General features: G+C 39.7%; 8 protein-coding genes across 11 annotated transcripts; 2 read left to right on the top strand and 6 right to left on the bottom strand.

The window, feature by feature from the left end:
• Positions 1–883: 883 nt before the first annotated feature.
• On the top strand, positions 884–7,233 carry LOC116018755 (protein disulfide isomerase-like 5-4). Its single transcript, XM_031258737.1, has 15 exons — positions 884–1,185; positions 1,801–1,891; positions 1,978–2,072; positions 2,445–2,502; positions 2,760–2,944; positions 3,035–3,092; positions 3,674–3,714; positions 3,869–3,943; positions 4,468–4,524; positions 5,096–5,162; positions 5,392–5,538; positions 5,806–6,030; positions 6,513–6,662; positions 6,753–6,830; positions 6,947–7,233. Exons 1-15 carry the CDS (start codon positions 1,145–1,147, stop codon positions 7,022–7,024), a joined length of 1,446 nt encoding a protein of 481 aa, XP_031114597.1. The 5' UTR covers positions 884–1,144; the 3' UTR covers positions 7,025–7,233.
• LOC116018758 (early nodulin-like protein 3) lies at positions 7,206–8,225 on the bottom strand. Its single transcript, XM_031258743.1, has 2 exons — positions 8,009–8,225; positions 7,206–7,914 (listed from the first exon to the last, which is right to left on the bottom strand). Exons 1-2 carry the CDS (start codon positions 8,208–8,210, stop codon positions 7,376–7,378), a joined length of 741 nt encoding a protein of 246 aa, XP_031114603.1. The 5' UTR covers positions 8,211–8,225; the 3' UTR covers positions 7,206–7,375.
• Positions 8,226–9,035: 810 nt separating this feature from the next.
• LOC116018754 (COBRA-like protein 10) lies at positions 9,036–12,756 on the bottom strand. Its single transcript, XM_031258736.1, has 3 exons — positions 11,930–12,756; positions 9,807–11,303; positions 9,036–9,383 (listed from the first exon to the last, which is right to left on the bottom strand). Exons 1-2 carry the CDS (start codon positions 12,501–12,503, stop codon positions 9,853–9,855), a joined length of 2,025 nt encoding a protein of 674 aa, XP_031114596.1. The 5' UTR covers positions 12,504–12,756; the 3' UTR covers positions 9,036–9,383; positions 9,807–9,852.
• Positions 12,757–13,865: 1,109 nt separating this feature from the next.
• Positions 13,866–18,317, bottom strand: LOC116018757 (DDRGK domain-containing protein 1). 4 transcript variants are annotated; one of them, XM_031258741.1, is made up of 10 exons: positions 18,260–18,313; positions 17,860–18,040; positions 17,660–17,765; positions 17,444–17,550; positions 16,870–16,971; positions 16,624–16,785; positions 16,066–16,122; positions 14,632–14,668; positions 14,218–14,431; positions 13,866–14,111 (listed from the first exon to the last, which is right to left on the bottom strand). In XM_031258741.1, exons 2-9 carry the CDS (start codon positions 17,977–17,979, stop codon positions 14,226–14,228), a joined length of 897 nt encoding a protein of 298 aa, XP_031114601.1. In that variant the 5' UTR covers positions 17,980–18,040; positions 18,260–18,313; the 3' UTR covers positions 13,866–14,111; positions 14,218–14,225. The 4 variants fall into 4 exon arrangements, with proteins under 4 accessions (XP_031114601.1, XP_031114600.1, XP_031114598.1 ...); XM_031258740.1 differs by having other exon boundaries at positions 13,870–14,431; positions 17,860–18,015; positions 18,260–18,317; XM_031258738.1 differs by having other exon boundaries at positions 13,870–14,431.
• A 698-nt stretch (positions 18,318–19,015) lies between these two features.
• On the bottom strand, positions 19,016–22,678 carry LOC116020552 (pectinesterase 2.2-like). The gene is made up of 3 exons (XM_031261022.1): positions 22,499–22,678; positions 20,766–21,493; positions 19,016–19,582 (listed from the first exon to the last, which is right to left on the bottom strand). The coding sequence occupies exons 1-3, from the start codon at positions 22,638–22,640 to the stop codon at positions 19,016–19,018; spliced, it is 1,437 nt and encodes a 478-aa protein (XP_031116882.1). The 5' UTR covers positions 22,641–22,678.
• An 83-nt stretch (positions 22,679–22,761) lies between these two features.
• LOC116020551 (pectinesterase 1-like) lies at positions 22,762–23,426 on the bottom strand. Its single transcript, XM_031261020.1, has 2 exons — positions 22,827–23,426; positions 22,762–22,785 (listed from the first exon to the last, which is right to left on the bottom strand). The coding sequence occupies exons 1-2, from the start codon at positions 23,424–23,426 to the stop codon at positions 22,762–22,764; spliced, it is 624 nt and encodes a 207-aa protein (XP_031116880.1).
• An 870-nt stretch (positions 23,427–24,296) lies between these two features.
• Positions 24,297–24,707, top strand: LOC116020550 (2S sulfur-rich seed storage protein 2-like). Its single transcript, XM_031261019.1, has one exon. It carries the CDS (start codon positions 24,297–24,299, stop codon positions 24,705–24,707), a length of 411 nt encoding a protein of 136 aa, XP_031116879.1.
• Positions 24,708–25,337: 630 nt separating this feature from the next.
• LOC116018985 (polyubiquitin) lies at positions 25,338–26,745 on the bottom strand. Its single transcript, XM_031259039.1, has 2 exons — positions 26,598–26,745; positions 25,338–26,379 (listed from the first exon to the last, which is right to left on the bottom strand). Exon 2 carries the CDS (start codon positions 26,377–26,379, stop codon positions 25,462–25,464), a length of 918 nt encoding a protein of 305 aa, XP_031114899.1. The 5' UTR covers positions 26,598–26,745; the 3' UTR covers positions 25,338–25,461.
• Positions 26,746–27,282: the final 537 nt, after the last annotated feature.

Here is a 27,282-nt window from a genome sequence, read left to right as displayed (position 1 = left end):
TATAGGTGCGAGTATTGGGACACATGTCAGGACTCCGACATGTTCTACACGTGGAATGTGCAAGTTCGTCGGTTAGAGAGGTGATGTCAAGTACTTTGATATAAAGGAAAAAGGAGATGAGACGTGATTAGACTATTCTCAAAGTGGGAATTGTGCATAATAGATTGACGGGACGAGATATACATTATCCCAGGTCTCAAGAACCGGCTCCCCACCATATGTGGCTGGGGTGATTGGGAAGTGGTCCAGAGGGCCCCTGTAGTGTTCGATCTCTATCAATTTATCTAACTTATGCCTAGTCGCGCAGGTATAAGCTCTATCATCAAGGTCTTTTTATCACCTTAATTTCTTATAAATTCAAGATATATGAGAATAGGAAGAATGGATGAATGATACATTGTAAAACAAATTAAAATGCCCCTTTGATCTAGAAAGATGCACAAATTAGGGTGTGTTTGGTTCATGGTTTAAACATTAGGAATGGCGAATCTGATGCCCTGATTCTTTAAAATATGAATACGAATGAGAGTATGCTCTATTCGATTAGTATTCGAATATATATATATATATGAAATTAAATAATTATATATTTATTATTTGCCAAAGACATCGAGATCAAGTGACATAGTTGTAGCTCTACCAACATATACTGCATTATAACGAAGTTAATAGTACTCAAAAGTCGTAATTTAAGAATTTTTTTTTAGTACCACATAGTTCGAAGAAATAATATTAATTTTTTTTGAAAAAAGAAATAATATTAATTAAATAAGAAGTTGTTAAATTCAGTGCAATAAATATTTGTACCCGCGAAACGGGTCCCACAAAATCAGCGCGCTACATACAGTGCACCAACAGACATCTCAGTTGCAACTTCTTCTTCTTCGTCGTCACTTACTGATCTTTTTTTATGGGTGGTCATTTCTGTTCGCGTGTTAGAGAGATAGAGATTTCCGGTTCATACACCTCTCTCCGTAACACTCCGCACTGAGAGAGAGATCGTGGATTCGCATTTGCCGTAACGGAGGCGAAGGAATGCATTCGCTAGCATAACCGACTCTCTGAATCCCTATTACAGATCCGTTGTTGTTATTTGCTGATTTTCATAATCTGCTTCTGTTTTTGTTTTTCTCCATCCGGAACGATGGTTTCGACGAGTAAAATCAAATCCGTTGATTTTTACAGGTCAGAGTTCAATTGATTCGGTTTTGGTGCTTGTTTCTATTTCCGAGCTCCCTATATGTTAATTGTTTATTTGTTCGTTGGTTGATTTCCGGTTTATGATTGTGGAATTAGTGTTCGATATGCTTATATAATTATGAATTGTTAAATATAATTTTTGTTTAGGTTTGCTGATGCATTTGCATTTGCATTTGCACATTTGTTACTTTCATAGGACCGATAATATAATTTGTTTTACCTAAAATGCTGAAGCATGAGTCGGTGTTAAGTTACAGATGTTTTTCTGTAGATGATAATGACCGGATAGGACAGGTGAAACACTTTTGGTAAAATGATCAATGTTTCTACATTATAAATTTAATCCATTTTAGATGGTTGGTACAACAAAAGCAGATATTGGCGTATACTGATTTAGTAGGGGTTCTGTAGAGGATAAGGGTTCAAAATTCAAATCCAGTGTGCCCTGGACCTCTGGTACATTCAATATTGCTTGGAAATAAGTTCTCTGCGCTGGATATTGTCTTGGCTCTTGATATGAGTGTGCTTAATTCCTGAAACAGACTAGTTCAAACAAAGTCAAATAGTTGCATAATTTAGGGCATTCTATTTTTGATACAGGAAAATTCCAAGAGATCTGACTGAGGCATCGCTGTCTGGTGCTGGCCTATCCCTTTTTGCAGCCTTTTGCATGATCCTTTTATTTGGAATGGTAGGTGATTGATGTTGCATTTTTATTCTCACAGGTAAAGGAAGAAGTATATGGAATCATAACTCATGTAAGTTTTCATTTTGCAGGAACTAAGTGATTACTTGACTGTGAGCACCACGACATCAGTAGTTGTTGATGAAAGTGCTGATGGGGATTTTTTACGAATTGATTTTAACATTAGGTATAATTTTATAGAGCTGCTTTATTTGTTGCACATATTTTTTTTTGTTGACTTTAATTCTTTATTCTTTAGTGCTTACACAAGCATGCAATTGTCTCTGTTTTAATATCAAGTTACCACAAATCTTCTCCTTGACAATCATTCGCTGATAATGCATTTATAAGTATGAGTCATGCGGAACTTCTATGAACAGTTCCTAAATCCTGATCCCAGAACATTCTAAAGCATTTAATATGCAATTTTCTTGCTACTAGATGCTCTCCTATTCTACGCTTCTTTATTTTCTTACAAAAAAATTAAATTAGAGTTTGATGTTCTATTACCATGTGACTAAATACATCTATCTGTCAATAACGTTTTATAAAATTGCAGTTTTCCCGCGTTGTCTTGTGAGTTTGCATCTGTGGATGTGAGTGATGTCCTGGGAACGGTAAGTCTCAGAATCTCCCCGTCAGTCCCTAGTATTTCCAATTTTTGTTCATTAATGAAGATTCTAGTATAAACAGGCTAGTCAACTAGCTGCTCACCAAAATTACACAGTTGGCTTTATGATCTAGATTGATTGTAATTCACATCTTTGGCCCTTAAAAATACTACTATATCATAAAATCCCTTTCCTTGGTGGGCCAAAAGTTGTTTCCTCTTGATCTGGCCTTCTGATATATCCTTGTCTTCCCTTTATATCAGAATAGGTTGAATATAACAAAAACAGTGCGCAAGTATTCCATAGATTCAAATTTGGTGCCTACTGGTTCTGAATTTCAATCTGGAGCAATTGCAAATGCTATTAAGCATGATGAGGAAGTAAATGAAGAGCATGCTGAAGGTGCTGTGAGACTAACTGGCCGTAATTTTGATAGAGTATCACACCTGTGAGTGGATCTAATCTGAATTGTGTCTAACAGCTATGAAATTTTTTATGTTACATCATTTGCTGATTCTCATACTTTTCTTTTTTATAGATATCCAATTGTGGTCGTGAATTTCTATGCCCCTTGGTGCTATTGGAGCAACCGATTGGTAATCTCGTCACTTATTGCTCATGGCTCAGATTTCAAGCTTCATCTGTGCTACAGCCCCTTCTCCTTCTCTTCTTCCCCTTACTGTAGCTTACTTACTCCTTTGGAAAGTTATGTGGGCTAGTCTATCACATATTCATTAAAATTTCAGATCAAATAAGGGTGGATTTTTAACAATGTGCCTTATGTTGTGGAAGCTTTCTTTGAAAATTCTTAGGGTGTGTTTGGTTGGTGGGTTTAGGCATGAGGAATGGGTATGAAAGTGATTGCTTGTGTTTGGTTGATAGGTTTTGTGAATGCTACTATGGGTTTGGAATACCCCATTAATGAGAAAACTCATACCCTTATTAAATAAGGGTTTCATCTCCCTTCCTCTTTTCTTCCCCAACTAATAATAATCATTGCCATTCCACCCAACTACCAAACATGCTAAAGACTTTCACCAAAACCCATTACCATTACCAAGTATTTGATACCCATTCCGATTCCGATTCCCATGTGCGAACCAAACGCACCCTTAATCTGAATGCAACCGAGGGCTTACTAACAATTGTTTTCTCTGCTGGGTGTCTTCAATATCAGAAACCTTCTTGGGAGAAAGCAGCCCAAATAGTAAGAGAAAGGTCTGGTTATTTCTTCTGTCCTTTCTGGAAAAGGGTCAAAGAAAATATTTTTTTGCCGAAGCCTGAACTTCCTTTCTCTTCTGAGTGGAGTTCTAGCATTCCCTCAATACTTTTCCATTCAAATCTTATATGGAACTTGCTTTTGGCCTTTTAGATATGACCCAGAAAGTGATGGGAGAATTATTTTGGGAAAGGTTGATTGCACTGAAGAAGTTGATTTATGTAGAAGGTAATTCTGAGCTGAATATATTTTCATTCATTGAGTCTTTCATAGAACTCATGGGTAAAGTAACTGAGTTTTACTCAGTAGCATAAATCATTAGACTCTTATTTTGTGTCATTGTAATTATTAAGAATATGATATGATAGTTTTTTTTTTTTAATATCTTGCATGATCCAAGATGGTTATCCTTTTGGCTTCCTTATTTCACTGTTTTGGATGCATTTCTCTTTTGCTTCTTTACTATTTTGCATATTATTTGTATATTATGAGTTTAACATGCTAGTAGCTGACCTGGTCCATATTTAATGACATACAGATTCACATAATATATAGTGTTGCCAAATTGTCTCAGCTTTTCAACTCTATTAGTTAGGAGCTGTTTATTAGGGAACCCTCTTGCATTATGAAGTTGGCTTAAGAACACTCTCAGTGTCTTTATATCCATTTTCATGATTATCATGTTGATTTTGTTGTTCTACTGGATACTCCATCTTTATCCTCCTGCTTAACAATAAGCAATAAACTTCCAGGAATCACATACAAGGTTATCCATCTATTCGCATCTTCAGGAAAGGAAGCGATGTTAGGTATATATTTTATTTTCATTTATACAGCAAGCATCTTTTTAAAATTTTTGCTTAGTTTTGTACTATGTTGACTAGAAGATGCATTTTTATATCATTAGTATATACTATAGCTTATTATTTGATCCTTCAAAATTGATCATTTGTAAAGCAACTAGATGAGCTTATTATTTGATCCTTCAAAATTGATCATTTGTAAAGCAACTAGATGTAGCACCAGTCTCTGCCCACATTTTAGAATTCAGAAAAAAGCTTTCAAAAATTTTCTGCCTTTCTGCTGCTCTTTTATGTGCAGTCTTTCACTGCCAAAGGGAAAATTGATGAGGAAATGAAAAAAATATTCTACTTTATGTAAGAGTTATTTTACTTACTCCTAGTGCAATGACATATTTTTTTGCTTAGTTGCATGCATTTGAGGGTTTTGTAAAGGTGATTTCAAATTGGACATTGCATGTGAATAGCTTCTTTAGAACTTTTGAGGAATAGATGCATTGTGTTAGAACAGTTTGGTCTTTGGCTTGCATCATATTCATCTGGGTTTACAGTTGGATTTTTTTCTATGCCCCTAATGCAGAGATGATCATGGGCACCATAATCACGAGTCATACTATGGTGACCGGGATACAGACAGCCTGGTGAAGGTATGGATAACTTTCTAATCTAAATTGTCAAAGATCAATTGTGGCTTGGAGAAACCAAACCAATCAAAATAATGTCCTGTTGATGTTGTACATCATGCTCTGCCCACATGAATACATAGCATACTGCACATTTATGAAGTATTTCTATATGTGATGTTGGATCTAGATGACCTTTACCATTCTCAAGTCCATTGCTTAGGACTGACATGCCATACCTTCTTACCTGCAGACGATGGAAGAACTGGTTGCACCTATTGCATTGGAGTCTCAAAAGGTTAGTTCAGATAGTAAGTCTGTCGACGTGACAGATGGGATAAAAAGACCTGCACCAGTAACTGGAGGATGCAGAGTTGAAGGCTTTGTGCGTGTTAAGAAGGTAGTAAAATTTATTAGGACAAACAGTCCTTTGAAATCAGCTGTTACCTTCTCTATCCATCTGAATGTTTGGAGAAACTTGAAGTATGATAAATATGAGAACATGAGTTTTCTTGTGCAGTTTGGAGAAGTGAGAGAGAGTGATCTGGAAGCCATATACTAAACTGGTGTAGGCTAGTGTAATTATAGACACCTAAAAGTAGGTAGTTCAAAGGACCCCAATGTATTTAACATGTTTCAAGCACATTGTTTAATTCTTACCATGCAGGTTCCTGGAAACGTTGTTGTATCAGCTCGTTCAGCAGCTCATTCATTTGATGCTTCTCAGATGAACATGTCACATGTAATTTACCGATTTTCCTTTGGTAAGATGTTAACTCCAAAGGCGGCGAGCGATGTGAAGAGGTTAATACCATACCTTGGTCAAAGCTTTGACAAGTTGAGAGGCAATGCATACATTACTAATCCAAAGGAGTCACGTGAAAATGTTACCGTAAGCTTTGTACTTCTATTTCACCTCTAACTGACTGATTTAGGGGTTCAAATTTTACTTTAGATTTCATATATATTTTTTCCTGCATTATTCCATTATTTGTTATTTTTTTTTCCTAACCCCCTCCCCTGCATTTCTACAGCATAAATACCCTGCCATGTTTTTCTATTGCTTCTTCCTTGCTGTGATGGCAAGTTTCTAGTTCTTTGAATGGTCTTTATTTATTATGCCAATGTCAATTCATGGTAATAACAATTTAAATTGTTTTGATAAGGTAGAGTAGGATAGAGTTGAAACTAGACTGATCTGAATTTTCTCTTCCATGCAAATTCTCTTTTTAAAGTATGACAAGGACCCGAGGTTTCAAAAAACTAAAGCAACTAAAAGTCCTTTGTATGATGAAACTTACAGCAATATGCACTATTTTTTCTAGTTTTTCTTGGACTTTTAGATTTACATCTTGTGCACCCAATTATTTGCAGATTGAGCATTACCTTCAAGTAGTGAAAACAGAGGTGGTTGCAAGATCCTATAAAATAGCTGAGGACTATGAGTACACAGCTCATAGTAGTTTGGTTCACAGTACTTCCATACCTGTTGCAAAGTTTCATTTTGAGCCGTCGCCTTTACAGGTTTTGAAAATATCCAATCTTTCAAAGGTCTTAGTGCATCAAAGTTCTCGTCCTTTTTTGTATTAATTAATGCCCCTCTTCTGTGATCAGGTCCTCATAACAGAAGACTCAAAATCTTTTTCACACTTCCTTACAAATGTATGTGCCATTATCGGAGGTGTTTTTACGGTTAGTTTTTCCTGCTTCCCATTCTCTCATTATTATCCTCTATGGACACTTTCAGATTCATTTGGGGCCCCTGTTCTCTGCCAAATGATGCTGTTATCTATTTTCACCTTTTGCAGGTAGCTGGCATAGTTGATTCCATTTGGCACAATACTATGAGGCTCATGAAAAAAGTTGAACTAGGAAAGAATTTTTGATAGAGATAAAACTCTTAGTATAGTGAGTAGATTATAGTTCCTGAACATTAGTTTACTAAGGTGCGCTTTAATTTTAATGTAAACTAATGTATGTTGTTCTTCGTTCAAACTTCAAACAGAGCACATGAAACTTGACTGTTGTTTATCGGATTGCCATTATAGGTCGATCTGAATTCTGACATTTAGAGAAAGAAAATTATTTATTAGTGTTTGTCTTTGCAAAATACAACTTTTACACAGCACCGGATTATTCACACGCTATGATACTCAATATTTTCCTTGAATTAACACTCAGTTGGACAACTGAGATGATCAAGGCTATAAAAAATGAAAAATCATTTAGTATAGAAGTCAAAATGCTAGGATGATGGAGGAACCGATAAGAGCTCCAATGGAGCTAACGGTAGCTGTGAAAGTTGAAGATGCAGCGTTACCGTTACCCTTCTTTGGGGGATTAGACTCTTGAGAAGGCGCCGGCGTTGAGTTATCAGGTGGTGGCGGCGCTTCCTCCCCGGCCGGGGCTGAGGACGGGGATGGAAATGGCACCTCTGATGAGGTAGTTGGTGCGGGTGGCGACGCCTCAGCCGGTGAAGGTGCCGCCTCTTCCCCTGCCGGTGGCGGAGATGGAGGAAGCACTTGTTGCTCCGATGGTGACGGCGAAGGCGCAGAAGAGCGGCCGCTTCTATCAGCCATGACGACGACCACCACTTTCTGGTTCTTCTTGCAGTTGTCCTGCACTCCGCTGATGAAGTAGAACGCCCCAGAATGATTGAAGCTGAAGACAGTATGGCCATCACTGTATTTCTCCAAAGGAGCTTGCGTGTTGCAATTTGTGAAGTCATCCTTGGTTACAAGAAGCACCGAGTCTTTGTCAGCTGGGTACATAAACACTGCCATCCCCCAACAACAACAAAAAACAAATACAATGTATAAGGTGAGACTGGATCACTCTTTTATTCATATAAAGAAAGAATTCAAACTTACTAAGGGTGTCTCCAATTTGAAACCGAGTCTTCTCAGCCCACTGATTATAAGTGTTAGTATTAGGATCAGAAGGAACAGCCCAATCTCCAGCACCTCCAACTTTGAAGGTATAAGAGGCACAGCCTCTCTGTATCAGCAGCAATACAGAAAGGGACCCCAGAATTATTCCATACAATGATGTCGAACTCGTAGTTTGAGCCATTTCTGAATTGCTTTTACAGAGTTTAATTTGTTGGATGATGCAATGGATGATCTGAAGTTTATATAGGAGAGGTTCACAAGTGTGCCAGTGAAGTTTTTGCTGCAGTATTGGTTCCTTTTTACTTTGGATTTCTTCACTTCTGTTCCAAAGCATATGTACGTGCTGTGTGCTTTTTTAATCCAAGTCTTCTGATCTACTTTGTTCTTCATGTCCTCTCCATTTACTGCCCTTAGCTTTTTATCTAACTTATACTTTTCTTGCCCATTTTCAAGAATTTTCATGCCTTGTGCATGCTGCAGAGGAATCTATCTAACATTTCAAGCTCCATGAAGAGGCTATTACATACTCAACTATATGCCACAACTCACAACTGTCCCAGCACCAACTTAGCTGGTAAAATTTATTATTATTTTTTTTTTTTTGGCAAATGCTGGTTTACTAACATACGTTTCCTGATTCAAATTTTACGAAAAGAGAAGTATGTATTTGTAGCAAGAGCAGATAGGGCTTTCAAGTTTGGGATGGAAACATTAACCTATATGTGACAAGTAATATAATATTACACTTTTAGTTTATTTTTTACTTTATATTGATTTAAAAAACTCTCATTGATTTAGAAAAAAAAGTGAGTACATGTTTTCTTTTCTTTACACGGAACTAGGACACATTGCTGGATATTGAACGATTTTTTAATTTAAATCAAATTAATTATATATGAGGTTAAATATATTGGACATACAAGTAAAGTCCATGTATGTTGAAATATAGAGTTAGTTAGTTGAACTTGTTGCTCAGCTCTGATCTTCCCATGAACGCAAACAAATGTTGATATAAACATTAATAAAATCTAACCATCCAATTTGAATGTGAATGTTCATTTGCATACAGTCACTATACATTTAGGCTAATTAAATATATTTAACTCCTGTACGTAATCAAATTAAAGTATTATAATTAATTAAAACAAATTAAACCAATCTTTTTTTTTTCTTTTCTGTTTTTTGTTTGTTTTGTTTTGGTTTTAATGTTGTCTCAACTTTTGTCTATTACAACCCTTCATCATCTGCTTCTTTGTCTTTATTTCCAAACAAGTCTGCCCGCCCTTCTGAATATCTTGCATGCTTCCCTTCAATTTGCCACTCTTTTCTTCACACTCCCAAGCCATGCTTGTCCCTAATTCCATTAAAAAAAAAAACATTTACACTCTATATAAAATAAGTAAATAATCTAAACTTTTTTTTTGTTTTTTAAAAATGGACGTTAGTTATCATGTTTGTGATAATTGTCAAGAAAGAGTGAATATGTTATATTGGTGCCCAATCTTATTATTAATGTGGATAATTATTTCTTTTATTCCATTATTAAATTTTTGTTTTGGTCATAAAAATTTGCATGAGATCAGACCATCTAATAAGAAATGAGTATTACATGTAATATCTTTTACTAAAAATATTATACTTTTCTATAGATTAACAAGTATTACATTTTCGCTGAAAATATTACATGTTTGGATTCATCTATCTGGCATGAGAAGAAGGCCGAGGTTTCAATTCATAGACATTAGGAAAATATGCATGGGAATTGAAGATCAGATACCTTCATAGAAGAAAGCTAGAATCGGAAACAATATAATGCATGGTGATCAGTTGAACCGGTCCGACAAGAGCAAGAAAGTGAGGAAAGCAATGAAAAGCGGTGGCAAGAACCCGGTTCGGAGTGTATGGGCTGCTCCAGTATCTTTCTTGGGAATGCGTTTTGGGAGAGCGCACTCTTCGCCATTAAAGATGACCTTAGAAGGGAACCCATCTCCGGACGCTATTTTAAGGTGAGGAAGACCTTTCTTCAAGAAGGAGATGACGGATTGTTGTTTTCCGGGCACTCTAGGATCGGTCCCCGGGTGGGTCCCATTTACCTCTCCGACTAGGTAGTTGAGGCCCGGGAGGCCTTGCATGAATATAGTGTGGTCGAGGCCATCTCCTTTGAGCATGGTCCCGTTGAACGAGTAAACGTTTTCGAACCCCTTGCCGGCCCGCTTGAGCTGGATGGCCGTGAACCAGTTGGCGAACGGGTCGTCGCGCCAGTTGAAGAGGGTGATGCGGGCCGTCCAGCCCGAGCGGTAGTCCGAGTCGAGGTGCCAGTTGAGGCTGACCCCGCAGTTGTCCGGGCAGGGGAGCCTACGTGGCACTTTATGGTGTTTCATGGAGGCCCACGCGAGGGCCTTCGCCGTGCGGTTCGCGAACGGGACGAGCAGGGCGTCCGCGGGGAGCGGCAGGGCGGCCGCGTTCTGGTTGCACCGCTTGGGCGTCTGCTCCTCGTCGTCCGCGTCGCACCCGCACGCGCACGTGTTGCACGGGACCACCGAGTCCGTGAAATACGCGGAGAACGACACGCAGCATTTCGCCTCTTTATGTTTAGGCGTGGAAATATTACACGAGATCTGCCACGACGCCACGGCGGTTGTGGTCATAGCGGTGCCCATCGGGTCGGGGAACTCACTCGGGTCGATCCGCATCGGCGGCCCGCATTTATACGTAGGGTTCAACTGCCCCGTGATCTTCCAGTTCTGCGGCGGCGTAATAGCGGTCCGGTTGAGATCCGGCGGGAGTTTAAACACCTCCATCTGAAAAATCGCCCTGGATTTCGTCTCATTCATAGTCTTCGGCAACAACGTCCCATTCCGGCAACAAAACGGCAGTTTTCCGATCTTATTATCATTGATGAAAGTTGGGGGGAGATCGGAGATGACAGGGCGGGTCTGACAGTTCAAAACGTTGGTGAAATCGAATTGTTGATAGTACTGTCCCTGAGGGCCGTAGATGCATTGGGAGGGGTCTTTGACGTGGGGGAAAGCGCCTTTCATGGAGTAAATGAACTCGTTTTTCATCCATTGCCAGGTGAGATTCCATTGATCGAGACGGCCGAGAGGGCTGTTGTTGTCGATGGTGACTTGGGCTTGGTATTTGTTGTCGTAGGCGGCGAGAACGTCGTAGGTGAAGCTCAGGTCGCCGTAGCGTTTGGGCATAAACTTGGTCTTCTTCTCCTTCTTGGGCTTGAACTTGGGGTCCTTCTTGCAGCACACGCTCATGTAGGTTGCTGCATATCAAAAGTTAATCAAACCTAGATTCTTAGATGCAAATAAATATACAAGAAGCAAGCAGCTCAATTAGTCACAAAGGTCAAGAACAATGATCGGAATTAAGTCTTACAAATAACAGAGCAATAAGAGGTTCTTTGAATACAGTAATCAAAGTCTAGCAATAATGTTTAGCTGACAAATTATATCATGGGCTAAGATCTATCTTGTATTGTAGACTGATTCAGAAATAATTATGGTACAGAATGTGTTAATTGAAGGTACAAAAATTTGTATTAGAATTTACAATGTAATATGAACCATGATCCATGACATAACAATTGATGTTCAGCTGAGCTACCATAATTTACATCCTAGATGCTCTATCCAGGATGTAACATGAGCCCAGACTAGAAATTCAATCTTTTTAGAAAAAACAACAAGAAATATACAAGAAAAGAAGATGAAGGAACCATGATCCATGACATAACAATTGGTGTTCAGTTGAGCTATCACAATTTACATCCTAGATGTTCTGTCTAGGATGTAACATGAGCCCAGATTAGGAATTCAATATTTTTATAAAAAAACAACAATAATATACAAGAAAAGAAGATGAAGGAAGGTATATATATGTCATACGTACGTTTTTTTTTGGCGGCAGGGCATTTAAACCCATCATTTTTGAGCTTGATTGATTTAGGCATGGGGGTGGCCTTCTCCTTCAACCCAAATTGCGTTCCCTTAATTTCAATCTGGGCCTGCATCTGGGTGAAATCACCGGCGGTGTCGATGGCCGTCTTCAAATCCGTCATCGGATATCCGGCGAACACCGTCCCGTTCTTCCCCACCAGGATCGGAAAATCGTCGGCGTCAACCACGACCGCCCCGTCGGCCGACACCAACAGCTCGTTGTAATGGAACCCCACGAACACCTTCCACGCCTTCAGCTCCACTTTTCCCGCGTTCAGAATGGACAGCGTGGCCTTGAAGGACCAGGCCTGCGCTGACGTGTTCTTCACGAGCGGATAGATCTTCTCGCGCCCCTGGAAGCTGTAGGTGAGGAATATGCCGGCGCAGTGCTGCTGCTCCGGCGGCGGGGCGGCCGGCTTCTCGGTGTCGTAGTCATAATCGTCGGCGGCCGGGGTGGCGGATTTGGCGGTGTAAGAGATGGCGGCGATGCAGCAAGCGAGGGCTAATATCCTCCATGATATACTCATACTATACCTGGCCGGGAGGTATCTGGCCTGGTAATTAAAATTAATTAAGTAATTAATTAATTATGGTTTATTTGTTTTGGTGGTAATTATTACGGTTTTGGCCGGGTAGGGTGGCCGGAGGGGGGAGGAAAGGGGAAAACACGACGGCGGCCACTACCAGAACGAAGCAGGTGAGAGGCCGCGGCGTACGTGAGAGAGGATGGATGGAGATCAGATGAGATGAGATGAGATGGAAAGAAAAATCAAGAAGAAATGATCGATTCCGACACCGCTAAAAATGGCTTGGCTTATAATAATATACAAAGACCTTTTCCTCGCCATTCTCATCCTCTGCGTGCTTTTCGCTATTCCTTTGGAATTCAATTCACTGCATTATATTATATACACGTCTGCATATACGATAGCTTTAATTTTCCCTCTCATATGCATGCATGCATATATTTCACTGCAATTTTAATTTTAATTTAATTACCTTATTTATTTATATATTCATTTCTAGATAGTAAAAATTAGTTGTTGAAATAATGTTATATTATATTAGTTTTCAAAAAAAAAATGTTATATTATATTATATTGGTTCCGTTTTGTGTGTGTGTTATTGTTAATGATTTTCTTTTTAATGAATTTCTTTATCATTGATGGGGATTATTCCCCGGACCTCGCGCCCATACGATGGTGGTCGGTCCCAGAAACATAGAGTACGACAAGACTAGACCGTTCGTTAACCGGTCTATCCAACCACTTCTCCCGATCTTTCTCTTTGCGGGTTGTACTGAGCACGGTTCATAATGGTCTCTTATTAGAACTGGTCGGTCTGGCCTTCTTGCCTTGGGAGCACCTCCCACACAGTGGCTCATAGGCACCGGGCACTTGGCTAAAGGTCAGTGGACCTGCGCTTGGCCCCGTGTATAGCCTCCACGTGGCTTTCATACCATAAGACCGACATTTGTCCCTTGATACCCTATAAATATTACATTTAATACTGAAAAGACAACTATTTCCTATATTAAATAGTTGAATCGCTCGGGAACTCCTAACACACTGTCACATTGACCGGGCTAGAACCCTTAGGATATACCACTTTGTATATGATTCACGATTAATAAAGTACATTTAACCGGATTGTGTCAATACGACCCTCTGTATTTACACTATCAATCATAAATAAGACTTACAACGTAACTATTTGAAACTGCTGGCCTATTGAAGTTAATATCACCAACCTTGGGAGTTCGGCAACAACTAAAATTTTAACTCAAATCAGAGTCAAGAGAAAAGACTTTGAACAAGGATAGCTTTATTACATTATTAATATTAGCTTGTAAACTATGTTGGGATCGCGAATTAATAAAAAAAAAAAAAAAACTAAAACACAATATGAATTAAGCATTAAACTTGGCAGGAATGAAATAGGGAATTAAAGACACCTACAAGTTTAATTAATTTTCGTTCTATATATAACTTAACAGCCATTAGTAGACTATACACATCTCCGATCCGATCCAACGACTGATTAACTTTTATGTGAATGATATACAGTACATCAAAATTGGACCCTTTCAACTCAGCTACTGATAGAGTGATAGATTTGGTTTCAACTTTCATCACCTGGGAAACAAAAGAAAAGAGAGAAGAAACTATAGAATTCAATCTTTAATCTCCTGATTGATCTGCAATGATTCTCCTGTGGGTGTTTGTAAGATTAGTTACTCACACAGAATATCAGGCAACAGCTATCTCCTCTACACTGCCAATGTCCTCAACAAACTGCGCTTTTGGCTCCAAGTCTATGAACTGGTTAGATTTACTAGCGAGATGTGATATGCTAACCCTGCCCTCACGCTTGATATAGTCTGCCACAGCTTTCATTTCTTCCAGCGAGATGTATATGTACTTCCCTCTATCGTCCATGACACCCGAAAGTCTCCCTGGAGAAAACAGCAATTCCATATGTATGTTATTCAGAGGATGGATGTTTTACAATATCCAGGTATAATGTATAAACAACTTCCTACTTGAATAATGGGAAAGAAACAGATAGATGGCTTAAGCTGTGCAAGCAACAAGTACAAAAATAGACAATTCGATGGAATAAAATAGTAGTGTAGAAGAGGGTAAAAGGCCTTACCCATCTCTTCCAGTGAGTTAATCCGATTGATGCACTCCTGAAAAAAACATATATATTGCGGAGTATATATTTTGGTCAGAGAATTTGTGAAAAGACAGCATGACAACAATACATGAATACATAGAATTGGAGTGAATGCCTTTTTTGGTCCTACTTTTATTGGCCATATTCCAATTTTAGTCCGCTTTTGTTATTTTTGCCACATTGCGTCCACAGTTACTAAACTTGTTCCAATTTTGGTCCATCGTTAACTTTCCCGTCTAATGACCGTTTGAGGGAGGGGTACTTTCGTCTTTTTACTAGGGTCTCCAGTCTTCTCTTCTCTCGGTTTCTCAGCTCTCCTAGTCGGAACTTTGTCACTCTCCGGCTATCTCCCTCAACTCTCCGCCCACTCATTAAGCTTCTGGCTTAGTCTCTTCTTCTTCTTCCGATCATATTTCTCCGGATTATTCTAAGGTTGTTCACACCTATTCCCTGTTTACACCTCTAATCACTAGCTGGGTTTTCTTCTTTACTCAAATTCTTTGTGTTTTTTAGCTTCATCTCCAAGCAATAGGAATGCAAAGTTTTGAATGTTTAGTTGATTTTAGACAAATTATCAGTTAATGTTTTTTATTTAAATTAAGTTTTTTTTTTCTGCCCTTTTCTTTAAACAGAAAATTTCTTTGGTTTGGTTTGGTTTGGTTTTCAAGAAAATTTGAGAAAGTTGAAGAAAAAAGAAATGTTTTTTTTTTCCAACTGTTAAATTTTTTGTACTTATAATGGAATTGGGTTTTTCATTTCTTGTTTAATTCTGGGTAGCTTAGAGGGGGGTGATATGAGGCTTTCATCCATGTTCAATGGGCTTGCTAGGACCCTCTCATTCAGGAAAGGGAGGAGCAATTCTGAGGATGGTGGGAGAGCAGCTGTGGAATCCATGGCTAAGATGGCCAAGAAAAATGATTTGATACTGAGATCTTCTGGTGCCATAAATGTTGATGGCTCTAGGAATTTTGCTTCTGTTTTCTCCAAAAGAGGAGAGAAAGGCATCAACCAAGATTGCTTCATTGTTTGGGAGGTAATCATGCCCATGTGCTCAAACTTACCTTCAAATATTTATGTTTCTTTAATTGTTCAGATTTCCCTCTTGTTCTTAAGGATTTTGTTAGGATCAAGCCCAAGGAATAGCATTGTTAGGAACATGAGTGGAGACCCTAGTAAAAAGACGAAAGTACCCCTCCCTCAAACGGCCATTAGACGGGAAAGTTAACGATGGACCAAAATTGGAACAAGTTTAATAACTGTGGACGCAATGTGGCAAAAATAACAAAAGCGGACTAAAATTGGAATATGGCCAATAAAAGTAGGACCAAAAAAGGCATTCACTCCATAGAATTGGGTGATATAACTTGACTGGGATCACATAAAAGAAGAAAAGTAACACAGAGGGTTTACCTGGGTCCTCAGCTTGAATTCTGCAGCAAGATCCTCCAGTGGAACACATTTGTGCTTCTGCAACATCAGAGAAATGTATAAAGACCAGTATGCCTTTTGCCATACTACTAGTCCCTTTATTACAAACTAAATGTAAATGTATGATTATTGATTGAATTAAGATTAATCTCAACTCATTTGGGCTGATCACATGGATTCACTCTCTCCATTTAATTCAATTAAAGGCTAAATCCATCTTGGGTTATTGAGCTACCACATCTACCATTGGACGGTAAACTTCACTTCAAGTAACTTTCAGTCAGCATTGTTCTCTCTCCCATTACTACCATGCTATTACTCATTCTAGCCAGTGGATACATAGGTCTAAATTGCTATGGTCTTAAATCAGACAATAAGCAGAGGAGATATGATGACCACAATTTATTTTTATAATTTCATAATTCATACTAAAAAGTGCAGAAGTGGCCATATGCTAGATTCCATGTTTAGGTTCATGCAAGAGAGACCATATGAATGTACCTCCATCCTTAAAGCAAGTCCATTATGAAAAAGAATTACCTTGATGTATTCCACAAAATCATAAAGCAAGCCCTGGCTTTCATCTTGTACATCACTTTCAGTAGTACCTTCAGCATCGACTGAAAATGCATCCTTCCATTTTTCAAACTCAAGTGCAGCAGCTTCTTCCTCTTTTGCCTGACGAGCTTTAGCTTCTTCTTCCTAAATATATATTATAAGGCTCCTAAGAAAGGAATCCAACAAGGAACCAATAAAATGTGCAGAATACTAGAAGTGTCAACTCACTAAGGCATGTTCTTTAGCCTCACGCTCCTCCTCTTTTCTCCTTCTCATATCATCATAACGGCTTTGTTTTGTCTGCCTTGATTCACGAGCAGCTTCGTCAGCCTACATAATCATGGGACAGGACAAACAAGATTCAGTTGCTAAATGCAGAGTTTCACAAAGAGATCAAGCATACATCTTTTTCTTCAATTTTCTGCTCCTAAAATCATGCATCTTGAATCAGAAGTGAAAGCCACAAGGGACTGAATGGCAAACTGTACTTAACACTAATGTAGGTAAAGAGTTCCCCCACTATTTTTTATTCTTTTGTTTGGGTGAAAGGAATACCCTTCCATGTAGTTTGGAAGTAATAGCTCTAAGCTCTCGGGCAAAAGAAAAAGCTTTAATCGTTTAAGAGAAAATAGTTCCTCTCTAATGTCTGTGATGAATAATGACAATTCTAGTCCAACTGTGCATAGCTACTTTGAGGAGTAAAATAACATGAGACTAAACAATCAATCTTGATGATGCAGACGAGATCTATCCAGTCAAATTTGATTTTTTTAAAACCAATTAGGGACTAAAAGAGTGGAACCTGTCTCTGTGCTTCCCGTTCTTGACGCTTCTTTTCCTTCTTCTTTGATGCTTTGGCAGCATAGTATCCATCTCCAGAAGCTTCATCATCACTTTCATCAGCACTTTCTGTTTCATTGTTATAAGTGAAAAGCCATTGCGGTTGCAGTCAAGACCATTGAATTAACTCAATAAACAGCCAATAATTCATTAGAGATGGCAGTAAAGGAGACAAAACCTTCTATAGCAGCAGCTGCTGAAGATGAGCTGGCAGCTGAAGCAGCTGGTCTCCTACGCATGCGCCGTGTTCCAGTTGCCCTAACAACAGCATCCCTCTGCCTAACCTGACAATTTGTGCCAATACAAAAACCAAGTTCAGAAGCTGAAATTTAGGAACAACAATTCGACCCACTCATTTCCTTAAATCATAAAACTTACCTGAGTGTCTTCTTCATGCTCCTCGGAGGATTGAGAACTCTGCCGACGTTTCCACAGATACAGAGGTACTAGAGCCAAAACAAGGAGCATCGAAAGTATTGCGACTAATACATCCTCCATCTCTCAACTCCGTTTACCGCAAAATTCAGCAAAGCTCTGAACTAAGTGAAATAACAGCTTGCTTCATCATACATTCAAATCAAAATTTAGAATCATACAATTCAATTCAAATCAAAAGCCAAAAGGATCGGAAAATCAATCATTAATTTATTTATTTAAAAACAAAAAACAGGAGAGCAAAAAGGAATTTAGATATTTTCGATTGAAATTAAGTGATTAATACAAGAAATTATGACTGAAATCACCGATTACGAGCTTAATCGACGGAGATAAGAAGTACCTTGGGCGTGAGCTCAGTTGCAACGACGGGAAGACGGAGTTACCTGAAGAAGAGTTGAAGATCCGATTAAAAAACGAAGAATGATATTAATTGGGCTTAGTAAATAACCCAATATGGGCTTTGAAATGTAATCTAATGCCCAAATATTGAAGTCCAATTACTCCATCATCAACCCATATCCATGTTACATATTAATGGCCATCCCAATTCCCAATAAGTGGCTTTTCCAGTGATTTTTAAGAAAGCAAAAATGATGTGAATGAGAGAAGGTGATGAGAGAGAATAACAGCACGTTTGGTTCACGTAATGAATTTTAAGGGAATAGGAATACTATTCCATAAGGAATGGAATAGATAAAGAATAGAATATAAATTGTATTCTAGCGTTTGGTTCGTGGAAGGAATAGACTTATGAATTGTATTACCACGTTTGATTGGTTAAAGGAATAGAAATGGAATATATATTTAAAAGGCATAAATGCCCTTGTACAAAATTATTATTATTATTATTATTATTAAATGGATGCAATCAATTATAGGTAGCTACTGCATCAATGATCAAACGATCATATCGACGAAAACAGAATCATTTGTTGCAATAAAAAATATATAATATCTTCTTAATTTATTAGATTGTTATAATAAGAACATTTATTAATATTCAGAAGAAGAATAACATAAGTTTTTAAAAACAAAATACTCAAAACAATTCAATGATAGTAGCAATGTTCATAAAATATAAATATGAATAATGATATTAATGGCCAGCAAGAAATCTTCTGATCCACTGTAGTCTTCCATCAGGATGAAGACTGAGAAAAAAAGCCACTTTATTAGGATGATCAGTGAGCTTTAACGAAACAAGGTCCATTTCATCTAAAGTCAAACCATCAACCTCTTGTAATACACGATCAAGCTTCTGAAACATATCCATATCACGATCATATTGAAGGCCATCAGACAAGTTCTTACCAACTTCTGACATTGTATTGCTTATTAGCTTTGCAGCATTAAGCATACTCTCAGCACATATCTCGATAGCTTCATCGGTACTCCTTTTTCTCTTACTTGAATTGCTTCTTTTTCTTCCATCATTTTGTGGCTCAACCTGTGTACTCATGAAATCAAAATCATCCAAACCAACAAATGTACTATCATCTGTATCAACTCTTATATCATTTTGTTCTTCAGCTTGTATTTCTTCAACTACATCGTCTGCTGTCTGTGCATCTTTTCCAATTGCACGATCTTTGGAATATATTTTAGATAACTCATTATAAAACTTAAAGCTTCTTGTTCTAAATGGTGTAGCTTCTTTATGACTCTATAATAAACATATAAAATAAATTATTAGTACGTATACATTAATAAAAATAAATGAAAGTAAAAGAAATAATGGTAAATACTTACAGTTAAATGAGATGCTTGTGGGAGGTGAAATTTTTTTTTATCTTGATAGGAATTATTCTTCGGAGCCCGTATGTGTATGGTGGTCGGTATCGAACCCTCAACATGTATCATGGTCTCACCAACTACCATTGACCTTCATTAGGACCTTTCACGAGCACCTCAAATACCAACCATGCGGGCTTGACTCTTGGGTGATTTCTTTTATCTTCTTTACCTGTCCGACCTATTCAACCTGGGACCGGCCTTTTCACTTAGATCCTAGCGAACACATTCCGTGTTTACAAGAGCATTTGAGGACACGTGTATGGGTCTTCTTCCTCCCCGACCTCAACCTATGCATGCGTTCCACGTGCCTGACATGTAGGAAGGCAGGGACTTGTTCCCCAGACTCAACTATAAATACCGTATTTATTGCGAGGAGAGGATCTTTTGGATGTTTCTAGAAATTAAAGAGGAGCTCGAAGACCTCTGACACATTGTCACATAGCCCGAGCCCAACACTTAAATCAACTTGCTGACTAGGCTAAGGGCCTGAGCCCGCGCTAACCTTAGTCCGTATTTCGTAGTTCATACCACCCGTGGAGAAGAATGGGCACTTTGGCTGCGTGCGCTAGTCAAGTTATGCGTCCGCTCATATTCCCTTCTGAAATTGTGGGGCCCGCAGACGCGTAAAATTGTCTGAATTTTTCTTTGTCAGAGAATTGTTTTTCTCTCTCTCTCTTCAATTCCCTCTCATATTCTCTTCTCTACTCATACATGTAAAAACTTATCAAAAACCAGAACTATTGAAGATGTTGTTAGTATTCGTATAATCATATTTCGATTGATTTTAAAAATTTTGAAAATTCATTTACCAATTAATTCGATTAAAAAGAAATTCATTAAATTAATAGAATTATTCTGTACAATTAATTGGTTTTTAAAAAATATATATAGGCCAATATTTTTTGAAAAAATATATCGGCCAATTAATAAAAGACATATATTTATAAATGAATATGCGTTCTATTTTAATTAAATGTATTGTAAAATTATAGACAGCACACCGATTTATTCGGAAGGTATGTTTATGTATGTAGTAATCTATCTTAACTAACATTAACATTTGTCTGATTGATTTTACGAGGAGGAAGAAGACCCTCCATGCAATCCACGCCGCTCTGGATAACCCATTTTTCTTCATCCTGCAAAAGCCCGGAGACGGTGAACTTGGAGGCGACGGAGCGGTCGGAAATGGCGTGAAAAGTGGACCACTTTACCCTGCTCTTGGTAGCCGACCCGGGGCCATGGTTAGAGAACTCGCCGAACCACAACGTGTCCAGGAAGACCGTCCCGCTCCACTCATGCCACCCCGCGGGGTTGATGTGGGCCCCGATGTAAGATTCCATAACCATGGTTCTGGCGAAGTTGCGCCACGGGCGGCCCAGGAACGTGGGGAAGCGGTCGATGACGGGCTTCAGTTTCGGGCTGGGCGTGAGGTTACAGAGGTGGAGAGAAATCCCGGTGTTTTGGTTCGGGTCAGCCCGGCCCTGGGCCGTCACCATGTTTTGTTGGGCCGGGCCGGGCTTCTTGGCCACGAGGGTGCAGTTTTGGAGCACGACGGCGGCGTTGCCGAATACGAAGTCGATGGTTCCCGTGACGGTGCAGTCTCGGTAGAATTGGCGTTTGGAATGGGTGTATAGAGTGTCTTGGTAGCCGTCGAGGAAGCACCGGTTTATGATGGACTTATCACCCCCCACCATCAGCGCCACCGCCTGATGCTTCGCCGCTCCCGCCGTGTTCCGGACGCAAAGGTCTTGCAGAATCACACCCGGACCTTTTGCAGCTGCATCAATTCCGTTCATAAAAAACATAACATGATTATACACCAATCTAAATACTCAAGTTGGTCAGACTACTAATTTAACAAGCATGCATAAGGTATTAAGATTACAACTTATATCCAATTCTAACTAACAAAAGCCACCTATTCATTTTATTGGTTTGAAACGATTAACTATAGATAACTTAAACTGATTATTTTTTAATTTATTAACTAAAGTCATTCGCAGTGCGCATCTTCACATAGCTACCGTGCTGGTAATATTGATAAAGCGGGTCGGCCCGCCTCACTGAGGACCTAATTTCTAATGGAATCTTGCGGGCCAACTCCGGTAAGCTCACGAGTTAGGACTCATGCAACTCTAGTTTGTCCCACGTGTGTTGACGGGCCCTGCGGGCTGATCCACGAGCTTTTGTTTATTTGTTTTTAATATTATACACTGTGTACAGAGTACAGTGAGTACACATGAATATATATTCATGTATAAACATGAATGCATATATATATTCATGTGTACACAGTATACTGTGTATATATACACACAAATATTATATATATATATATATATATATATATATATATATATATATATATATATAGTTTGACCCGTAGCCTGTGCGAGGCACAGCTGGTCAGGCCTGTTCCTTTTTAAGTCATTTTTTTTTAGTCCTAATCCGTCCAATCGCGGAGCGGGATGGACCAAATCCGCATGTTTTGACCCACTTTGACAATACTAACTGCGGGTTCATTTCTCTTATCATTCAAAAGGAAACATAATTATATTGACAATTCAATCAAGTTAATTAGTAGTAACCATAAAATTACAAGTTCAATTCTGGGTGGATCATGGTTTTGAAGTCTTTAATTGGCAATTTAGGCCCTTTTGTTGGCTAAGGTGACTAGCAATATATTGTCCACTCTAGTTATTCACTTAAAAAGAAGTGATTATACTTGGTGCAAAAAATGCTGGTGATGTTAATTATCCCACAAGAATATAATTTGGCTTACCAAGGGTGTAACTGTTGTAGGTGGTGTAATTATCCCCAAAACTATGATCGCCGGTGAAGACGGTCTGGGTCATGCCGTCGCCGTAGATCATCACAGGGCTCTTTGCGTTCATGTCCACGTTCTCCTTGTACAATCCCTTCATCACATAGATAATCACCCTGCTTTTACGCACCTTCGACACGGATTTCATCGCTTCCGTCAACGTCTTGAAGTTTCCCTTGCCGTTCTGCGACACGACAATGTCGGCTTTCAGGTCCCCGGGATTACTCCGAACAAGTTTCCTGTCGCTGGATTTCACCCAAGACGGAAACTTTCCCTTAAAGGGTACTCGGAAATCGTTCTGGCCGATGATTTCAGCGAGAACTGCTAAGGCTACTCTGGATTTTGAAATCAGGGATTCAAGAACGCCCTTCGCCGGAGATTTCTCCGGCGGGTCTAGGCCGTCCAGGCAAGTGAGGTGGTTGGTGAGGACGGCGCTGAGAGAAGTCTGGGCGTCGGCGTGGCGGCGCCGGAGATTTTTAATTGTAATGGTGTCTCGAACTTCATTAATTGAGAATTCCATGAGCTCTACACAGTCTGCAATAGCTTGAATTTCTCTGGGGTGGTTTAATTCGCCTCTGACCTTACCAAACTCCACCGTTGCAGCTTCCATGGAAGGAAGATAATCGGCCAAAAATTTCCGGAGCAAATCCGCCGGAGTTCTGATCGTGTTTCCGCCGTAGCTCGGCACCGTTTGTTTCAGTATGGTTTCGCAGGCGTCTTGATCAATGGCAGTGCGGCATAATCTTGAAGGGGATATATCAGAGAGACTAAAGGATGATGATAATGATAGTGTTGTGATTAAAAGGAATTGGAAGATGGTTTTCCACCTGAAAACTGGGGTTCTGGGACTGATGCCAAGAAGAGGCTGCAGGTTGCAGGTGGCCATTTTTGAAGGGCTTATTATGATTGTTAGTTCCTTTAATGGTTTATATTGTATTTTGTGTTGTGAAGATCTGTCATGAATGATGCATGGTGGAGTTATGGCTACGGAATGGAAAACTTTGCTAGTGGTGTGCACGGGAGCTCAACTGTTTAGTTAGCTATGGTGGGTAGTGGTTTATTGGCTTCTTTAACTTAGATCATATTGGTAATCAGTTGATTTACCTTTTTGTGGTCATTTCTTTAGTTTGAGTGGTAATGTGGATTTATCTTAGCAACGTGAGATAGTGACTGTGATTTTTTTCATTACCCAATTATGAGTAAGCGTTCTTGTAGTTCTTTATTAACAAGGCTCACAAGACGTCTTTATCATATTCACATTTAGATAGTAGTTGCGACTTTTCTCGTCACTCCCAAAAAAATGTATTCTTGGAACAACAAAACTTAACTCTCAATAAAACAAGGTTTACAAGCACAAGTTACAACCAAAGACAGTATCATATTAGACTATATGTACTATAAGCATAGGTGCCACCAATCTTGGAAATATGCTACTCCTAATTAGGTTCACAAACTTGCAACCTAAAAAATTATTATTATGCATCGTTGCACCAAATACTATAATAGCATATTTGGTTCATGAAATACGTCAGAACTTAATATGTCCACTGCCCTTATTTAAGTTGTACTCGCAAAGTTTGAGTCTTACTCGAACTATATACGTGTAAGTTCTGCCTGATAGAAACAACATCTGTCCATGGCTACCATTCTCCACATCACACAAATGCAAACTCTCTAGTGTCTACTGTCTATATAATCCACCACCCGGCTCTTAACCCAATTGCGTTCTTCTCTATCCCATCCCAGATTCACAATAATGGCAAAGATTCCAGCTTTGGTGGCAGTGTTAGTGGCGCTCCTGGCCATGGCAGAGGCCGGCAAGCAGCAGCAATGCAGGGAACAGATAGAGAGCCAGGAACAACAGCTTAGCCACTGCGAGAAGTACTTATCCCAGAAGGGGAACAATTTCGAGCTGACGAAAGAAGAAGAGAAGCAACCGCCCCAAGAATGCTGCCGGGCACTGCAGAGCTTCGACCGCGAGTGCCGCTGCGCCGCCGTGAGAGAGGCGTTCGGACGGCAGCTGGAGAAGGATTTGGAGGAGAGCGGTGGGTGGGTGGAGGAGAGGAAGATGCAGAGGGCGTTGCAGAAGGCTAAGTTTCTTCCGAGCTCTTGTAACTTGCAGCAGCGGCCTCAAGAATGCCAAATCCGACCTCCCATGGTTTTGTAAATGGAGAAATGAGTGCAAAGATTCAATCTTTGTGCCTTAATCTTCAAAATAATGGCCAAGATCCCTCTAGCCTTTAGGCAAAACCATGTTTCATGAATGAATTTTGATGTGTCCCAAAATCTGATAAGATTGTTTTGTGCGAAATAATCTATTAAAAAATTATCTAATCGGTTGGTTGACTAACCTATTAAAAAATTATCTAATCGGTTGGTTGACTAACCTAACCTAGCTAGCCGCTTAGACCACCGATTATGGTCAATCACAAGGTCTAGGCCATCAATCCATTATCTAATCCGCTAAACGGCCATATGGTGACTCCTAACCTAGCTAGCCGCTTATACCACCGATTATGGTCAATCACAAGGTCTAGGCCATCAGAAGGTCTAGGCCATCAGCTTAGACCACCGACCAGCCGGCCATCTAGACCATATGGTGACTCCTAACCTAGCTAGCCGAGCAGCTTAGACCACCAACTATGGTGATTCCTAATGAGCAAGCTGAACCAATTATGATGATATACTAAAAGGGGTCAGCAAGCGCTAAACAGTTATACACGTAATAAACTCATAATTGTTCCGTTTCTCAGTAGATTCTTGATTACCAGGTTTGATTAAGCAGTTCAGGAAAGCATGAATACTTAAGATAGGTAACTTTTATTATCATTCAGAAGGGAACATCAAACAGCAGATAACAGATACATTTTTGGCAGTGACACAAACATCATTGCTAGTTGTTGCTACATAAGGTGGAGGATTCAGAAACCCCCACGGAGACGAAGGACAAGGTGCAAGGTAGACTCCTTCTGGATATTGTAATCAGCCAGGGTCCTTCCATCTTCCAATTGCTTCCCTGCAAAAATCAACCTCTGCTGGTCTGGGGGGATGCCCTCCTTGTCCTGAATCTTGGCCTTAACATTGTCTATTGTGTCCGAGCTCTCAACCTCAAGAGTAATGGTTTTTCCAGTGAGGGTCTTCACGAAGATCTGCATTCCACCGCGGAGCCTGAGCACCAAGTGAAGAGTGGATTCCTTCTGGATGTTGTAATCGGCGAGGGTACGGCCGTCCTCGAGCTGTTTTCCGGCGAAGATAAGTCTCTGCTGATCTGGGGGGATTCCTTCCTTGTCCTGGATCTTGGCCTTGACATTATCAATTGTGTCTGAGCTTTCAACCTCCAGAGTGATGGTCTTGCCGGTTAGGGTTTTGACGAAGATTTGCATGCCTCCTCTCAAACGGAGCACGAGATGGAGAGTGGATTCCTTCTGGATGTTGTAGTCGGCGAGGGTGCGGCCGTCCTCGAGCTGTTTTCCGGCGAAGATTAGCCTCTGCTGGTCCGGGGGGATTCCCTCCTTGTCCTGAATCTTAGCCTTGACGTTATCAATGGTGTCGGAGCTCTCGACCTCGAGAGTGATGGTTTTTCCGGTTAGGGTTTTGACGAAGATTTGCATGCCTCCTCTCAAACGGAGCACCAAGTGGAGGGTGGACTCCTTCTGGATGTTGTAATCGGCGAGGGTACGGCCGTCCTCGAGCTGTTTTCCGGCGAAGATAAGCCTCTGCTGGTCCGGGGGGATTCCTTCCTTGTCCTGGATCTTGGCCTTGACGTTGTCAATGGTGTCGGAACTCTCCACCTCGAGGGTGATAGTCTTTCCGGTTAGGGTTTTGACGAAGATCTGCATCTGCACAAATCCAAACTTTCTTCAGATCACACAAAAACTCAAATCAAAATTTCACTACACAATTATAGATTCAATTCCAATCTTTCCCCCAAAAAATCACCAGATTTTACAATCAGAAACAGAAAGAACACCGCAAATCTTCAAAAGAGAACGAACAATACAACAATATACAAAATTTTAAAAACTTTAAAAATAAAAATTAAAGGAGAAATCAATACCTTGAGATATGAACACGAATGCGACGGAGATGAGAGAAGAGATTCAGAGAACAAATTGAGGATTAGATGATGAACAAATGGAGGGGAATGGCTTATTATATAGGAAAATGAAACCAACTTGGGACGAAACTGCTCCAACGGATAGCGTATGAGTGAGCGACACGTGTACGGCACCTAACCCAAACGGCAAGTTTACCTGTCGTTTTCTCTTTTTTCTTTCTTCTTTTTTGGGTGCTGGGCATAGATAACTAGGGAATCCTAATCCACGCTCTTTGATGGTCACGCAGTTGGTACTGGTTTGGGACATGGTTTGACGTTAGGTGAACCATAAAAGTCATGACACCTTAAAGTAGTATTATCCTCCATTATTATTACGAGTAAACGCCGTTTATAATCACCGCCGGCGTTAACTCTTCATTATTTAGTGGCGTGGGAATTTGTGCCTTCTTTTGGCCTAAAGTAAATCAAGTTGATGCTTAACGGGTCCCTAACGTTACTTTCCGGGCACACAAAAACCATGGGCGCTTCTAGATTTTGATTGGTTCATCGCCTATGATTGATGACATATTTAATGTAGGGAACTAAATAAGGTGTTTTTTTTTTTTTTTGAAATAAAATAAGGTGTTGAAACTAACTCAAGTCCAAAGGCAAAGCATTAGAGATGATAGATGGAGGGTTCGAAAAC

Source organism: Ipomoea triloba, chromosome 5 (genome assembly GCF_003576645.1).
Source record: "Ipomoea triloba cultivar NCNSP0323 chromosome 5, ASM357664v1".
Lineage (NCBI taxonomy): Eukaryota > Viridiplantae > Streptophyta > Magnoliopsida > Solanales > Convolvulaceae > Ipomoea > Ipomoea triloba.
This window is presented reverse-complemented; position numbering and strand designations above follow the sequence as displayed.

Excerpts from the sequence above, each read along its gene's own strand:
- LOC116020550 (XM_031261019.1), top strand. The coding sequence starts at position 24,297 with ATGGCAAAGATTCCAGCTTTGGTGGCAGTGTTAGTGGCGCTCCTGGCC.
- LOC116020551 (XM_031261020.1), bottom strand. The coding sequence starts at position 23,426 with ATGGCCACCTGCAACCTGCAGCCTCTTCTTGGCATCAGTCCCAGAACC. Across the intron at positions 22,786-22,826 it reads TCGGCCAGAACGATTTCCGA|CGACAGGAAACTTGTTCGGA; the intron begins GTACCCTTTAAG and ends GGTGAAATCCAG.
- LOC116018758 (XM_031258743.1), bottom strand. The coding sequence starts at position 8,210 with ATGGCTCAAACTACGAGTTCGACATCATTGTATGGAATAATTCTGGGG. Across the intron at positions 7,915-8,008 it reads TCAAATTGGAGACACCCTTA|TGTTTATGTACCCAGCTGAC; the intron begins GTAAGTTTGAAT and ends GGGGGATGGCAG.
- LOC116018757 (XM_031258740.1), bottom strand. The coding sequence starts at position 17,979 with ATGGAGGATGTATTAGTCGCAATACTTTCGATGCTCCTTGTTTTGGCT. Across the intron at positions 16,123-16,623 it reads ATTTTGTGGAATACATCAAG|AAGCACAAATGTGTTCCACT; the intron begins GTAATTCTTTTT and ends CTGATGTTGCAG. Across the intron at positions 14,669-16,065 it reads AATTCAAGCTGAGGACCCAG|GAGTGCATCAATCGGATTAA; the intron begins GTAAACCCTCTG and ends TGTTTTTTTCAG.
- LOC116018985 (XM_031259039.1), bottom strand. The coding sequence starts at position 26,379 with ATGCAGATCTTCGTCAAAACCCTAACCGGAAAGACTATCACCCTCGAG.
- LOC116018754 (XM_031258736.1), bottom strand. The coding sequence starts at position 12,503 with ATGAGTATATCATGGAGGATATTAGCCCTCGCTTGCTGCATCGCCGCC. Across the intron at positions 11,304-11,929 it reads CCCTGCCGCCAAAAAAAAAC|CAACCTACATGAGCGTGTGC; the intron begins GTACGTATGACA and ends TTTGATATGCAG.
- LOC116018755 (XM_031258737.1), top strand. The coding sequence starts at position 1,145 with ATGGTTTCGACGAGTAAAATCAAATCCGTTGATTTTTACAG. Across the intron at positions 2,073-2,444 it reads CGAATTGATTTTAACATTAG|TTTTCCCGCGTTGTCTTGTG; the intron begins GTATAATTTTAT and ends ATAAAATTGCAG. Across the intron at positions 3,944-4,467 it reads GAAGTTGATTTATGTAGAAG|GAATCACATACAAGGTTATC; the intron begins GTAATTCTGAGC and ends ATAAACTTCCAG.
- LOC116020552 (XM_031261022.1), bottom strand. The coding sequence starts at position 22,640 with ATGAAGGGATTGTACAAGGAGAACGTGGACATGAACGCAAAGAGCCCT. Across the intron at positions 21,494-22,498 it reads CTACAACAGTTACACCCTTG|CTGCAAAAGGTCCGGGTGTG; the intron begins GTAAGCCAAATT and ends GAATTGATGCAG. Across the intron at positions 19,583-20,765 it reads TCAATCAGACAAATGTTAAT|AGTCATAAAGAAGCTACACC; the intron begins GTTAGTTAAGAT and ends TGTTTATTATAG.